This window comes from Phycodurus eques, chromosome 3 (assembly GCF_024500275.1).
Source record: "Phycodurus eques isolate BA_2022a chromosome 3, UOR_Pequ_1.1, whole genome shotgun sequence".
Classification (NCBI taxonomy): domain Eukaryota; kingdom Metazoa; phylum Chordata; class Actinopteri; order Syngnathiformes; family Syngnathidae; genus Phycodurus; species Phycodurus eques.
This window is the reverse complement of record NC_084527.1, coordinates 8,375,637-8,391,259: the sequence shown is the minus strand read 5'-3', so window position 1 is coordinate 8,391,259 and position 15,623 is coordinate 8,375,637. Positions and strand designations below refer to the sequence as shown.

General features: G+C 41.8%; 1 protein-coding gene across 3 annotated transcripts in view; it reads right to left on the bottom strand.

Moving 5' to 3' along the window:
• dock8 (dedicator of cytokinesis 8) overlaps positions 1–15,623 on the bottom strand; it is a 93,741-nt gene that overhangs the window by 55,410 nt on the left and 22,708 nt on the right. For all 3 annotated transcript variants that reach the window (XM_061671898.1, XM_061671899.1, XM_061671900.1), the window contains 5 exons: positions 14,046–14,117; positions 13,502–13,610; positions 2,842–3,051; positions 1,573–1,658; positions 1,112–1,178 (listed from right to left, as the gene is read on the bottom strand). In XM_061671898.1, coding sequence (XP_061527882.1) covers positions 1,112–1,178; positions 1,573–1,658; positions 2,842–3,051; positions 13,502–13,610; positions 14,046–14,117 — 544 coding nt within the window. The remainder of the gene's footprint in view (positions 1–1,111; positions 1,179–1,572; positions 1,659–2,841; positions 3,052–13,501; positions 13,611–14,045; positions 14,118–15,623) is intronic.

The following is a 15,623-nucleotide window of genomic DNA, read 5'->3' as shown; positions in this document are numbered from 1 at the left end:
ATTGAGGATTTACAATAAAATGCTACCATACTGCCATACCATACAAATCTGAACAACAACATTTGCATCGATGCTAATGCTAACACAACATGAAAGGTTTTCTTGGCTGATACAACAAGACCAGAAATTTTAGTTTGAGACTTAAGTCTGGTGATGTCCTCATTCCAAACAAGTGCAGCATCCAAATTGTAGTTTTAGGTCCAATTATTACATATCACCGCCTCTATGCCTTTTACCCATCAGCCAAAATCAGAATCACCATAATCAGTTCTACTTGATAAGGCACTGAGAAGAGGGCAAGGCCACTGGCATAAAACCCCATCCCGCTAACTCCACCACAAGCTAAATCCTTACGGCCTCATCAATAAAACCCCTCAGCTAAATCAATCCTCCAAAAACATGCAAACGGCCACGGCTCAAAGTAGCCGGCTGGAGAAAAAACTGCCCAGTATTAGTAGCAATAGAGACAAAACATGTTGTAGATTACACTTGTCCCTCACTGACTTGAGTCCCTAAAGACACGCAGTAAGGCAGGAGGCACTTGGCATGCAATAATAAAGTCAGGGGGGAAGACAACAACTAATGAATTAACTCAATATTAAATATTAAAAAGTGTGAGCTTACTCTATAGAACTGGAAAATAGGACAGTACAAATAATGGCCATACTTCATATGACTAATGCAAAATATACCTCAAGCATACCAAGAGTGATTTCACATGAGATCAACAAATCTTATGAGAGTGGGCGTAGATCCACACAACACTTAAGGGAACGTTAACTATTTACTCGTTCGCTTGACCGCGAGCTAATGAGCTAGCACGTTGAGGATCTAAGGAGCTTGCTCGACCGCGATGGCTACAGACACTAGCACATCACAGACACCAGCATATGAGCAGACGTATTTGATTGACAGGTGAAGGGTTAATCGCCAACGCAGTCCTGTAGTTCGAGGGTCGCAATTATTTTTCAGAGCCTTATTTTTACATACATGGTGATTTTTTTATTCATTCAAATTTGGCAGGCTTTTTTGGCATCTGGCTCATCCTTAAGTTGTATAACACACACGCATGGCCAGTACTGAATGTCCTCTTGTTTCTAACTTTTCTTACCTTTTTCTTCTCTTTCAGGTCATACAAGGCCATGGTGGCGAATACGGGCTCGATGTCAATTTCAAACCTAAGAAGAAAATAATCATTCAGAAATGACTCAAGCGCTGAAACGTGCTGACATGTAATTGAGGTTTCACCCGGTGCTATTCTCGTATCGGATTTCTATTATACTTGTTCCTGTTCTGTGTGACTGCTGTGAATCTTTCTTGTATCTGGAAGCACTTTGAGATGTGCAATGAGGGGATGAAGTCAGGAAATACGTGCAACTCAAACATCTGTCACTTTAGTGGATTATAAGGAGGACAAGGTTGTGCTTGTGAATGGTATAAAAGAGTGGGGAGGTTCACATATGCTGCCTGAAGCCACAATTGGACATGACACAAAATTACTCAATGCGCGAGTTTTCTTTTCATTTTAATACAACCATCTGCTGCTGAAGTCATCGAGAATGTACGACATACTTGATGGCCTGGCATCGGATCAGGATGCGGTCTCCAGTGTGTTCTTTAGGGCAGTCGGGGACGGGTCGGATCTCCACTGCGTCCTCCTGGAATACAAGAGAAGTATTACTTTGGGAAACTATGCAAGAAAAAGCAGAAAGGAGGAAGGATTCAGTTGCTAAATTTGTGTCTTTCGGTAAGCAAAATATTACCTTATTTAGCAACAAGAGCTCATTAATTTGGCACTTTGGCACAGTCTGTAATGCGCATGACCACCACCTACAGGAATGGAGTGGGACAGTAACCACGAAACCCTTTTAACCTGGCTTGAAAGTTGTTTTCTTTTTTTTTCTTTTCCCAGTGTCACTGTTCTATATGAATGGCACAGACACGGAATGGGGTGGACAAAGTCAACCCCCAATTTTCCACCTTCAGCGGTAGTATGAGAATCCCCTTTTACACTGCCTACAAAAGCCGGCATTTTCCACCTTTTTTTGTCATTGTTCTCAAAAAAACTGCATCAACAGAGAATGGGGGAACAAAGTTTTACACCTTCAGCGGTAGTATCATTATCTCCTTTACACTACCTGTATAAGAGAGGATGTTTGTCCTTTTTTTCTGTCACTGTTCTGTATGATGGCGATGACAGCATTTGGATGAAATCAAACAGACAATTTTCAACCTTCAGAGGTAGTATCAGAAGCACCTTTAGACTACCTGTAAAAGAGTGCATGTTTTGCCTTATTTCCTGTGTCACTGTTCTGCAGCACTGACACGGAATGGGAGAACAAAGTCAACCCAGCAACTTTCCACTTTCATCAGATTCCCCTTTTACACTGGCTGTTGAAGCAATTAGTATTTTTTTTTAAACCCTTGTCCCAATTACTGTTGTAAATGGCATCAACATGGAATGATGGATAAAGTCAGCCCAGCAATTTTCTGTCTCCAGAGGTAGTATCACAAGTCCCACTGTAAAAGCCTACCATTTTCCATGTCACTGTTCTACATAAATGGCACCGACACAGAATGGGGGGGGACAAAATCAAATCTGCAATTTTCCACCTTCAGGGGTAGTATCGGAAGCCCCTTTGCACTCTGTAAAAGTGCTAATTGTTCTGCGTCAATTTTCTGTATAAAGAGCACTGACGTGAAAGGAGGGGACAAAGTCAATCTGGCAAATTTCCACTGCTTGTACAACTGGGCCTTTTCCCATCTTTTATCCATTTCACATGTAATTTACAAGAGAAACATGTCATTTACTTTACAGTAAAGTAATGGATGAGGCCTCACCTCGTCAGCGGGTGGGTACAACGCAAAGACTTCGGGGTGTCTGTTTCCTTGGCGGCTCTCCTGGTTAAAGCGGTCCAGTTCCTCGGGACTGCTGAAGGCCAGCAGCCCCCCCACCCTCTGGTCTGGAGTCAAACAGCGCAAGTTAAAGTCGGAGGAGGTCAGCGTGCGGCCACAGTCATCATTCAGCCCCGCTAGACTCGGAGACTGGACCTGGGCAGATGGCAAAAAGATAGGATGGGAGGGTTAAAAGTTGAGAGTAAGAAAGAGGGTGGAGGGGAGCTGATTTGGATGGATGTGAGAATGGAGAGAATAAAGCAAAACAAAGCAGGAGTAAAATGAAGAGGTGACGAGATATGTACTCGGTGCCTCAACTGGCAACTCAAAAGGCATTGAGAGGAGCACAGCCCTCCGCTAATGTGGAAAGATTGAGGTCTTCAAATAAACACAAAGGCCAAAGGCACTTGTTTTAACAGTGAGCATTCAGCACTTTTGTGTTTGCTATGACTGCATAATATAACACTGCATTACAGTGAACCCCTGCCTATTTGAGTTCAGCCATTCACAAATTCATCTATTAAATTTTTTTTTTTCTGTGGAACCTATCCTGCGCTCTTCACTGAAAAAAAACCATCATATTTTGTTATGCTCATTCTGACGTGCCACGAGATGGCACTAAAGCAGTCTAAAAGGAAAATAATAATTAGTGTCAAGGAAGTATGTTGAAGTGATACATCTGGATTGAGAGGCAAAATAGTTTGTATGTCAGGGAGGAGCGAAGTTAAACCTAAGCTAAACTTAGGAAGTTACGTAGTCTTCGTCGCATGTGTATGTTTTTGCTCCGCTACATGCAAACAGGTGCATTTTTTTCAAAATTAAATCATGTTAGCTAGTTATTGTCAAAGGTAATGTTGTTCGATGATTTTGTAATGAATAGTGTTTTGGGATCACTGTTATGTTACAAGGTATATTTACAGTTTAAACTACTAATATAGGCAATCCTAAACATTTTTGTACGGGGCGTCAATTAGATGCAGAATTTCACGGCAGGGCTCAGTCCAAGGATTCATTGTATAGCAAATTTCAGTCGTAATGGTCATTTAATTTGTGCAAGGTGGCAGATTTAGGAAGAACTATCGCACTGATAATAGAACATGTCAATGTAGGTTGCCCATGCGTTTCTCAATTTTGATTCTGATGCACACAAAAATTGCACAGCACATGTGGCTCCCAATCCACAATGTTTCAGAAAATCACTAGTGTAGTTTCCTAACTTGCTCAAGCGAAGGTACACACATACCAACAATCAGGTCATCCATCCCTCCATTTTCTCCCGCTTATCCGAGGTCGGGTCGCGGGGGCAGTAGCAGGGACGCCCAGACTTCCCTCTCTCCAGCCACTTCATCCAGCTCTTCCGGGGGGATCCTGAGGCATTCCCAGGCCAGCCGAAAGACGTAGTCTCTCTAGCGTGTCCTGGGTCGTCCTCGGGCTCTCCTCCCGGTGGGACGTGCCCGGAACACCTCACCAGGGAAGCGTCCGGGAGGCATCCGAATCATATGCCCCAGCCATCTCATCTGGCTCCTCTCGATTTGGAGGAGCAGCGGCTCTACTCTGAGATCCTCCCGGATGACCGAGCTTCTCACCCTATCTCTAAGGGAGACCCCGGACACCCTGTGGAGGAAACTCATTTCGGCTGCTTGTATCCGGGATCTTGTTCTTTCGGTTATGACAGCTCGTGACCATAGGTGAGGGTAGGAACATAGATCGACCGGTAAATTGAGAGCTTCGCCTTTCGGCTTAGCTCCTTCTTTACCACAAAGGACCGATACAAAGTCCGTATCACTGCAGACACTGCACCGATCTGCCTGTCGATCTCTTGTTCCATTCTTCCCTCACTCGTGAAGAAGACTCCAACATTGTCCCAGATTATCGCACTACTCCGCACTTTAAACCGCATACACTCCTTGAAGTCTCAGCGCCCTTTGCACCAGACTATTGCAATATCATTTGAACTGCTCTAAGTGCTAGAGGACTCTGCATCTTTTTGCACAATTGTCAAAAAAAAATAATAATTTACCGGCATTACCATATAACTAGCAACCCTTTACTGCTCAGTGACAGTTTTTTTTTTTTGTTAGTGTCTTTCTGTCTACAAAGTGTTCTGTTGTCGTACTAAAGCGGCTCCAACTACCGGAGACAAATTCCTTTTGTGTTTTTTGGACATACTTGGCAAATAAAGATGATTCTGATTCTGAAGATACTTGAACTCCTCCACTTGGGGCAGGATCTCATCCCCGACCTGGAGAGGGCACGCCACCCATTTCCGACTGAGGACCATGGTCTCAGATTTGGAGTTGCCGATTCTCATCCCAGCCGCTTCACACTCGAACCGCTCTCGTGAGAGTTGGAGATCACAACTTGATGAAGCCAACAGAACTGAGGCCACCAAACCGGACCCCCTCTATGCCTTGGCTTCGCCTTGAAATTCTGTCCATAAAAGTTATGAACAGAACAGAATCTGTGACAAAGAGCAGCCTTGGCGGAGTCCAACCCTCACCGTAAACGAGTCATCTGTCATCTTACTGCTGGATATGCGGACCAAACTCTGACTCCGCTCGTACAGGGACCGAACAGCCCGTATCACGCGGTTCTGTACCCCATACTCCCGAAGCACCCCCCACAGGACCCCCTGAGGGACACGGTCAAACAGCTTCTCCAAGTCCACAAAACACATGTAGACTGGTTGGGCGAACTCCCATGCACCCTCAAGGACCCTGCCGAGGGTGTAGAGCTGGTCCACTGTTCCACGGCCAGGATGAAAACCACACTGCTCCTCCTGAATCTGAGATTCGACTTCCCGCCGGACCCTCCTCTCCAGCACCCCTGAATAGACCTTACCAGGGAGGCTGAGGAGTGTGATCCCCCTGTAGTTGGAACACAATTTCAAGCATTTTTTTCTGCCCCTTCCAACAAAGTCAGCAAACGCCCGATTGTTGGTTGTCCCAAAAAGATTATCCTGAGTAATTATCCTGTGGTGGAGTGTGTGTTCAGAGTGATTCTTCCTCCCCGATCTGCTTGATAAACGATAAGGACCAACAATCGTAAATGGTAAACCTATTCAAGATATTGGGTGGCAAATCCTTATGCTTGTTGTCAACAAGAGTTGCGCCGAGCCATGAACAATATTTTTGACGTGAAATGAAACAATAGCCAATTATGAAGCAACCTAAAGCTTGCGCTGTTGCCAGATACAAATGGAGGAGTAACTGGTTACGCTGAGTTTTTATTTACCACACTAAAAAAACAAGAGTAGTGTAGCAATGTAGTTTCCAGATAAGCTAAAAGTTAGCCTAGCTTCTTCTGCTACTATTACAGTACTTCTGGAGTCTGGCTGCCCTGTAACACAAGTGGTGTGGTGTGGTGTGTTAGTCATCTGGAGTACATCGCAGCATACGAGCAGAAAGCACAGATATGGCAACTTATTCCTCATTCCTCATCGGTGAAGATGGTAAAAATCGGTATATGTGTACACACAAACCCACCTAACAACATGCAGGTTCAAACAATACCTGCCGTATTAGTGATTTAATTATTGGCAGAAGCAACGGTTTTAGCTTAAAACAGACTTTTCCTCCCTTTATACAGGCGTATATGTTTTACAGGGTTGTTGTCCTGCAAACATGGCCTGAATTTAAAGAAAAATAAAGCGATCAATACATGTCTGTGCTATGTTTTGTCAAGCGTAAAATCATACTTGAGATTCAAAAAGAAGTCTCTCGTTATTACGTTGTCAAAGACACAACATAAAGCTGACGGGCATCTCAACAGCACTGACAGTCTTGACAGTGTTTGGCCCGCAGACAATACCTCCAAGTCGTACGGTCTGTATAAGATAGTGAAGAGCGCTTGCCTTCAAATGCAACTTGTACTGCATTGTATGAGGCTTTCTTTACATGTTTGCCTAATGCTGTGGCATGTCAAGTGTAATTTAGTCAAAGTGACAGAAATGAAGCCGCAAATTTAAATAAAATTGGAGCTGCTTGTCAATAATATTGATGCATTCTGCAGTTGCGGATGTAGCTTTAAAAATAAAGACATCCCATCAGCCGTATGGATTGTTACATAAGAAGATATAATCGTGGCTTTGTAATCAACATAGAGGTTGAATAAATTCAAACTGTTTCTTGCCTCCTCTGTGTTCGACCCAACTGTGCCTCATCTCTGTTAGTCAACAACACATCAGAAGAGCTGTATCATGATAAATTACACTTATACAAAAGTAATTATGCTCATCTATATGGAATGGATAGCAGTCGTACTGTACCACATCACACAGAGAGGTATATCTAAAATTTAGGTTATCCTAAAATGTGTTTTATTTGGCCCCAAACACAGAGCTGCAAGGTTTCTATTGAAGTTGTCTGTCTATTCTAAAAACATAAATTCTAATTAAAATCTACCCGGACATGACCCAGACTCAGTATTTCACCATGAAATTAAAAAATAAATTACCCCCAGCGGTAGCATGGTGTCCTAGTGGTTAGCACGGTGTGCTAGTGGTTAGCACAGTGTGCTAGTGATTAGAACGTCAGCCTCAGAGTTGAGAGATTTAGGATTTGAATCTTGTCTCAGGCCTTCTGTGTGGAGTATGCATGTTCTCACCGTGCTTGCGTGGTTTTTCCTCCAGGTACTCTGGCTTCCTCCCACATTTTTAAAAGCAACCATGTTAGAGTAATTGAAGACACTAAAGTGTCCATAGGAGTCAATGTGAGTGTGAATGCTTGTTTATCTGTATGTGCCATGCGATCGATGAGCGACTAATCCAGTGTGCACCCCGCCTCTTGCACAAAGTCATTAGGAATCATGCCACTGTTGTAGGCAGGACCCACCACGCTCAAATATTACTGGGTGCAGGACATGTGCCGGTGCATTATGATTGAGTACAACGCAGCCAGAATTTTAAAATTCCCATCGGACGATGGGTTCTTCTTGGAGAACGTTTTTTTGGGCGATAACACCAATAGAAAATCTGATCAAAAGACGCCTTCAAATTAGAATAAAACAGTCAAACTTAATTATGTCTCAGAATATCTCCTTGACCATCACATTTCATTTGCTACTTGGGTAACCCTTTCTCCGATTGGCTAACAAGTAAGTTTCAGTTAAAAATATCCACCAATCACTCGTAAGGGGCAAAATTCCGAGACGTTGGTGCCTCAAAATTACCGTGACGACACGAGCGACGTCTTTTGCCCTAAACACTCGCCTTAAATAGCGCAAATGGAACATCGGTGAGAAAAGCAGTGCGGGCAGTAGACGAGGTAATGTACTATGTGAATCTATTTGTTATGGAGGATTTTAGTGTGAAGTGCTCATTTTATGCTTTTTTTGTTTTCCTTTTAGAAAATTTCACAAAGATGGCAGCCACTTGTCACGTTGCTACTTCTAGTGCCGCGTGACGACGTATTCTCATGCTGTTGAGAAAATTAGTTCACTGCGCCGTAGCCTCGAAAAATCGTCTGTCAGGACCATGGTAAACCGAGGTCCCCCTATAAAAGTTCTAAATGTTCAGAGCTAAGTGAGTCACTGTATGGTTCCATCAAATAAAAGGTTCAGCACGCCACAGATTTTGTGCTCCCCGGTCCCATTCACCCCAAGAAGAAGGTAAGTATTAATTACTAAACCACGTTTGTCCATTTAACCATTTTTATAGCGCTTGTCCGCACGAGGGTTAGGGGTGAGCTGGAGCTTAAACCAGCTGGCTTCCGCCGAAAGGCAGGGTATACCCTGGACTGGTCACTAGCCAATCAAAGGGGACATTTGGACAAACAACCATTCACATTGATACCTATTAACCTAACATGCATGTGTTCGGAATGTGGGTGGAAGCCGGAGTCCCCTGGAGAGAACCCAGCCAAGCAAGCACAGGGAGAACAGACCCAGGATTCAGACCCAGAACTCTGAGGCAGATGTGCTAACCACCAACTACTGTGCTGTCTGCTCTGTTAGTCATTAGACTTCCGGTAATTACAATTAACCAACTGGAGCATCCGCTGCACGCAAGTTGGAAGTCTCTCGGGCAGGCCGTGGCATCATATGGAATTACTCAGTTGCTGCACTTGTTGTTGAACCGCTAGCCATGCTATGCCCTCAGCTTTCCTTGTCTCTTTCACTCCCATCACACCACATTCCCACTGTAAAGGACTGTCTGAGCATCGCACCATGATCTCGAGGCTGCGACAGCAAAATTAACTGTGATGTGCAGAAGGACAATCGCCCCGTTCTTCCCATCACTGTCACACTCTATCTGGCATGCAGATCATGGGAAGTTGGCCGCTCCAATAAAGACCTTTTTGGTTTGGGTGATTAAGCGGCACTGGCATAGACGGAGTGACAAGGTGGGGGAGGGGATTGCCAAGGATGGCGAGGACTCAGATTGGCTGCCGCTGCCTCCGGTCTAGAGACTGAATGTTGGTCAATTTCAGACAAAAGAGGATGGGAACTTGGCACCAAATGTCAGTTGCGAGCCAAGGAAGGGAATTACAGCAAGTTATTGACTAAAAACATACAACCATGCATACATTATCCTGTTTAGTGCTAACTTAAAGTGAGAAGTGAGGTACATACTCTAGCAGACATAGTAGGAGGTGAATACAAATGCATTGTTTTTCATTGCAAACACAGGCACTGTACCTTTAACTTAAAAACGTAGCACTGCTCAATAGGGCTAGGCAATTAATTTATTTTCTCAGTTAATTTTAATTTATTTGTCAGGAATATTTTTTGGGGGGGATTCTGTAGTTCAAAGTTCATCCTCACATACATATGCACTGGTTACACTGACAAAACGGCTTAGGACTGACAGGAACTAGTTAACAAAAGCACAGTCAGTGTTGCCAAGTTGGCAATTTAGTCACAATATTTTGCAAAATTTCCGACCCCTCAAGCAACTACTTTTCAAAAAAGCAACTTTAATTTCCACTAAGAAACAGACAACATGAGCGGAATAATTTTCACATTGTTTTGTATAGGACAACAAAATAATGCAATCACAGTAACACTGACATTTCTAAAGGTGCCCATTTATATGTATATTTATGTATGTTGCAAAAGCAGTTTCTTGGCATACAGCAATAGAAACTTTTCATCCCAAGTAACTGCTTCCAAGCTACAATTATGTTGCCGAGGTCACCTGAAAAAAGGTAATGAGAGAGCCGGTCTACATGAGAAAAGACAATGAGAGAGCCAGAAGTGTGGTGTTAAGTCCTTTTCACACAGCAGTTGGCAATGCGCAAAAGCTGGCTTCAACTTTCCCATTCATTGTTTATGTACTGTTTATGCACTGAGGGACCACGGAATGTCGTGTCGCGGCACGGCGTGGCAAGTGCAAAGGGCGACTGCTGTGACGCGATGGGCTCTTGAATTTTTTTTTTTTAAAAAGTTCTATTTTGGAGCGGCGTCGCGGTGATGTCAGAAAGCGCCTCCAATAGGAGAGGGGCTGACGGAGGTACTTCTGAGTGCTATTTTGGCAGACTTGTACTGTAAACAGCAAGGAAAAACATGGAGAAAGTCATAATAAATGCAATGTCTACCCCGAGCTTTGGGACAACAGAAAAATGATATACAGAGACATCAGTGCAGGAGGCTTTCAAACTCCTCCCTGCTTAGTCTGAATTACACCTCTAAGCGTTCTTCATGGTACTGTAGCTCACAAACGGATCGCGAATAGCGAAAATCTGCGGATAATTGACGCCCAGTATAATTGAATTGAATGTAGAATTTTTTACCCATAACTCTTGAATAAGCAGGGATAGTCAATGAGCATTTTTGGGATTGGTTTGCAAAAAAAGAAAAAAAATGGGGAAAAAAATTGGAAAGAAAATTTTTAATAAAAATCCACAAATAGGTGGATCCACGGATGCCGACCGAGAGCATGCACGGACGGGTCCACTGTAATTCTATTTTTTCTGTGGAAGTTGATTTAAGTTCATTTTGGAGAAAAAAAAAACAGTTTCAAAGCGTCTTTTGTATCAGGAGCAAATACCAAAAGGGGAAGAAGAAAACAAAAAAGCTAAACTTGTTTTGAATAATGTCATGGTCATTTTTTTGGGTGAAAAATCAATTAAAATTGGAAATCTGATTTTTTGTCAGGCCATATCGCTCACCCTTTCTGCTCCAGCAGAAAGACACTGGTGTGTGGTCCAAATTCAAACCCTACCCCCACCCCTCTGTTTTGTTGTCTCCCTCTCGAGCCTCGATCAGTATGGACTGCCATGCTGCTCTAACTAACTTCAGGCCTGCTTCCCACCAAACAAACTTGAACCACAGGCTGCGTATTGGAATTCATTATCTATGAACGAGTATTAGGGCTAAACTGGAATTAAAAACACAGTATATATAACATTATGAGATGTCATAGAATTAATTCATGTATACACAGAATTAGGCAGTAAATAAGGAGTCGTTATTTTCTGAGAGTAAAGTCGTAATATTAAGTGACATTGTACTTCTATGAGAATTATGTCATAAATTTAAAAAAAAAACAGTAAAGTACTACAATCTTAAACATACACCTGCATAAAGACAAGGAGTAGAACTTCAGTATAAGTTTTACAAACAATGAAGTTCTCCCGAGGCCCAGCCATCATCAGGAAAATTAATTTTATTTCTAAATTGACATGAATTCCATGATGTGATGCTATTTACATAACTACTGTATCATCATGCCACCTACACACCACATGGCGGAAACACAAGCAAGATCAGGGATTGACCATGGTGTGCCGAAACAGATGCTAACCTTGACTTTTTGTCTTGTTTAAGTTCAGCGGGCGCTTGGAGAATTTGAAGTGACTAACACAATATTATTAGTGTGGCACAACAGCTGAGGGGCAAGTCAGAAGATTTCACAATGACAAAATAAGGAAATTAATGAGTCAATGCTGAAACTTCTTGCCTGCATGACAGAGATTATTATCTAAAGCTGAAGTTCCCCCAAGTCTTATTGTTCCTTCAGAAGAGTTTGAGCCATTTGTTGGAACATAATATGGAACATTTACTTTTTAATATATTCACTGGCCGGAACACAAATAGTTGGCACTGTCCACCATCAAGTGCGAAGTTAAACAGTAAAAAGTAAAAGTAAATATTTTATTACCTGCCTATTTCTGAATACGGTACTGGTTAGACTGGTTAGAGCGTCTGCCTCACAGTTCTGAGGACCGGGGTTCAATCCCCGGCCCCGCCTGTGTGGAATTTGCATGTTCTCCCCATGCCTGCCTGGGTTTTCTCCGGGCATTCCGGTTTCCTCCCACATCCCCCAAAAAAACATGTGGGGTAGGTTAATTGACAACTCTAAATTGCCCGTAGGTGTGATTGTGAGTGCGAATGGTTGTTTGTTTGTATGTGCCCTGCGATTGGCTGGCAACCAGTTCAGGGTGTACCCCGCCTCCTGCCCAATCATAGCTGGGATAGGCTCCAGCCACGCCCGCGACCCGAGTGAAGAGAAGCGGCTCAGAAAATGGATGGATGGATGGTACATCCTAAATTTCCCATCACCTACAGTGATCAACATGAATGAGTACAGCACCTTTGAAAAGTAAGCTTTGACATGAACAATTTAAGAATTCTGATTAGTAGACTCATTGGGGGTTGGTGCAGTAATAAATATGGTTTGGTCAGGGTCAAATCGAGGCCATCATAAACCAGTGACTTACTATGCGCGCAATGTTTTAAATCACAAGTTATCCTAAGTGTAAAAATATGAGAAGCGCTGTTAATATTGAAAGAATGTCATGAATTAGAATTTATCTAATCTAAAATGCAGCTTTGCTAGACCTTGAGTGCAATTATTTTTGCAACGTTCAATTAATTTGTTGAAAAAAAATACATTTTTGTGTATGCACATCTTCACATCTCATTTGAATATTTTCTAGTACGGTCCGTCATAGGAAAGTATTGGTTCTGGAAGGAAACTCTGTCTTCTAGCATATCTGTTGGGGTGTACTCATTTATGATGACCGCTGTATAAACCAGCCCCCGCCTCCTGCCCGATGATAGCTGGGATAGGCTCCAGCACGCCCGCGACCCTAGTGAGGAGAATCGGCTCAGAAAATGGATGGATGGATAGATATTTCTGAATATGTGTCTGTGCGAACTGTTCTGTACTTTTGCCCCACTGTTACATAACAATGGGGCATAAATTCCCCCAACACTCAGTTCTTCACCCATAACATCATCAGCTCGGCTGGTTGAAGGTCCAGAGCCACTTTCAAACGACAACACTATCTGAAACACTATCATTCAGAGGCACTATCACGCAAGAACATAAACAGATGTGGAAGCAAGAGTTGCATTTTGTGTTTTGTTTTGTTGGATGCACACTCATTCAATAATTGTTTAATTAATTTATTGTAATATATTGTAATATATGCAACATTTTTTATTTGTATTAAGTAATAAATAAATACATATTTTAGTATTGAAATAAACAATTTCACATATATTATATACATTTTCACTATTTTTTTCCCCCTCTTCTACAAATGACCTGACCCATCTATCTATTGTAAAAATCAAATGTGGCTCCTTGAGCACAAACCTTTGCCCAGCCCTGCAATAAGGTGTTAGTAAGGTTTGCTTCGCCGAATGAATTGCATCTTACTGGCGTGTCGTCTTTGAGAGACTGGACGTCAGACTCAAACGTCTGTTTCTGAAGGAGCTTGTGCAGGCCAGCTCGCTCAGAATATGCACTCCAGCCATCCCCTTGGCACCTTTGAGGACAGAAACACACATAAATTTAGTGACTGAGGCACGCATTACAAACAAGACGCATGGTTACTGCTGATACACCTCTACACTTACAATCAGTGTAGATAACCACAAATCAAAGTCTTACACACTATGATAGCAGCTGTATTAATGAATCAGATTGGAGGTGTGTAGTATTTATCAGCCTCTCTATGTCCCGTTTCCTGTTCTCAAACATGTGCCGCCTCTCAAGCAACTCAAGTGTCTGCAGTCACTCTTTTCTCTTGTTTAGAGCCTGGGTGAGGATACTGTACATAAGCCTGCACATCCTGCTTAAACTTCATATGCCCCCCCCCACCCCCCCACCCCCCCAATTCAACCCTCCACCCAATTTCATCATTTTAAAAGGCAAGGTATTTGTGAAACTAGAGGGAATGGGACTATTTGAAAGGGCTGACCTCCTAGACACTACAAGCCACGGCTGGGTGTAACTCTTGACGCAATCTCTCACATGGGGATCCAACTCCACTCTGCAAAACAGAGACAAGATGAAATGATAACACACACTAGCATGAAGAAAATCTCATTCACTTAATTAGAGGTAGAAAGTAACATATTACAGTGAATATAAAAACTCTACACACCCAGATAAAATGCTGTGATATAAAGATTGAAACCAAGATGTGAAGATAAATTGTTTATTATCCACCATTAATGTGACCTATAACCTGTACAACTCCATCCATCCGTCCGTTTTCTGTACAGCTTATTTTCACGCAGGTTGCGGGTGTGCTGGAGCCTCTCCCAGTTGGCTTTGGGCGAGAGGCAGGGTACACCCTGAACCGGTCGCCAGCCAATTGCAGGGCACATGTGGACAAACAACCATTCACACTCACACCTATGGACAGTTTAGTCTCCAATGAATCCACCATGCATGTTTTTGGAATGTGGGAGGAAACCACAGTACTGTGTGGGTGTATTTAGAATTAACCAATCACATTCAACCGCATATCAAATGAGAATCAGCACACACTTCCTTCCATTTACAGTGCCTCTGATTCACCCCAAATAAAGTTCATCTGTTCTAGTATTCAACCCCTCTTTTGAGTTGTTGATTTTACTTCCCCTCTGAAAAGAATAGTTTTTTTTTTTAATTGCGTTGTACAGGTTATAGGCCACCTTAATAGAGGAAAAAGTTTTTAAATGATTTATCTTTATCAATCACATATTTTTAAATCAAAAAAGAAATCATTTGAACATTTGTGTAGACTTTTTATATCCACTGTATTTACTCGTGAGTGTACTGTATTTACTTGTGTGAGTGTACTTTTTAACTAAGTTGGTATGTGTAATTTTTCTACAGACTGTTTTATTTAAAATATTGTAGTTCACTACTTTACCGAATAGAAAAAGTATGTGCAAAAACACACAAAAAGATTTGAAATCCAAATGATTTTTTGATTAGAAAAAAATAGAAAAGTATTTAATTTAAATCCAACCCATTATTAAGTAGAAAAATGTAAATAAAACTGCCAACAATCTGATTATTTACAAAGAAGAAATAATATAAATAAAATGCCACAGTATATTAAAATCCAGTCCATTATTAATAAAAAAAAAATAGTAATCCAATCGATTAAAGATTGTAGTAGAAAAAAAAATCTAAATTAAAAATGCAAAAAACGTTTTAAATCCAATCCATTTGGGAAAAGAAAAAAAATAAATAAAAATAAGACCAAAAATAATATTAAAACCAAATCCGTTACAGAGCAGAAAAAAAAAAAAAAACGCACTCAATGTTTTATGCCATTTTAGTTTGAGGTTTTTTTATTCAAGTACTTTTCCAGTTTCTTTTCCAGCTGTACAGTCTCTTGCAAAAATCTTAGTCCATCTTGATGACTATTTACAGTTTAAAAAAAAAAAAAAAATGTCATGTATTGTACACATTGTCACGTTGACAGAAGGCAGGCAAACAAATTCATTTTTCCACAACCAAATGAATGTTTTATAATCCAATCAGATCCAATCAGATCAAT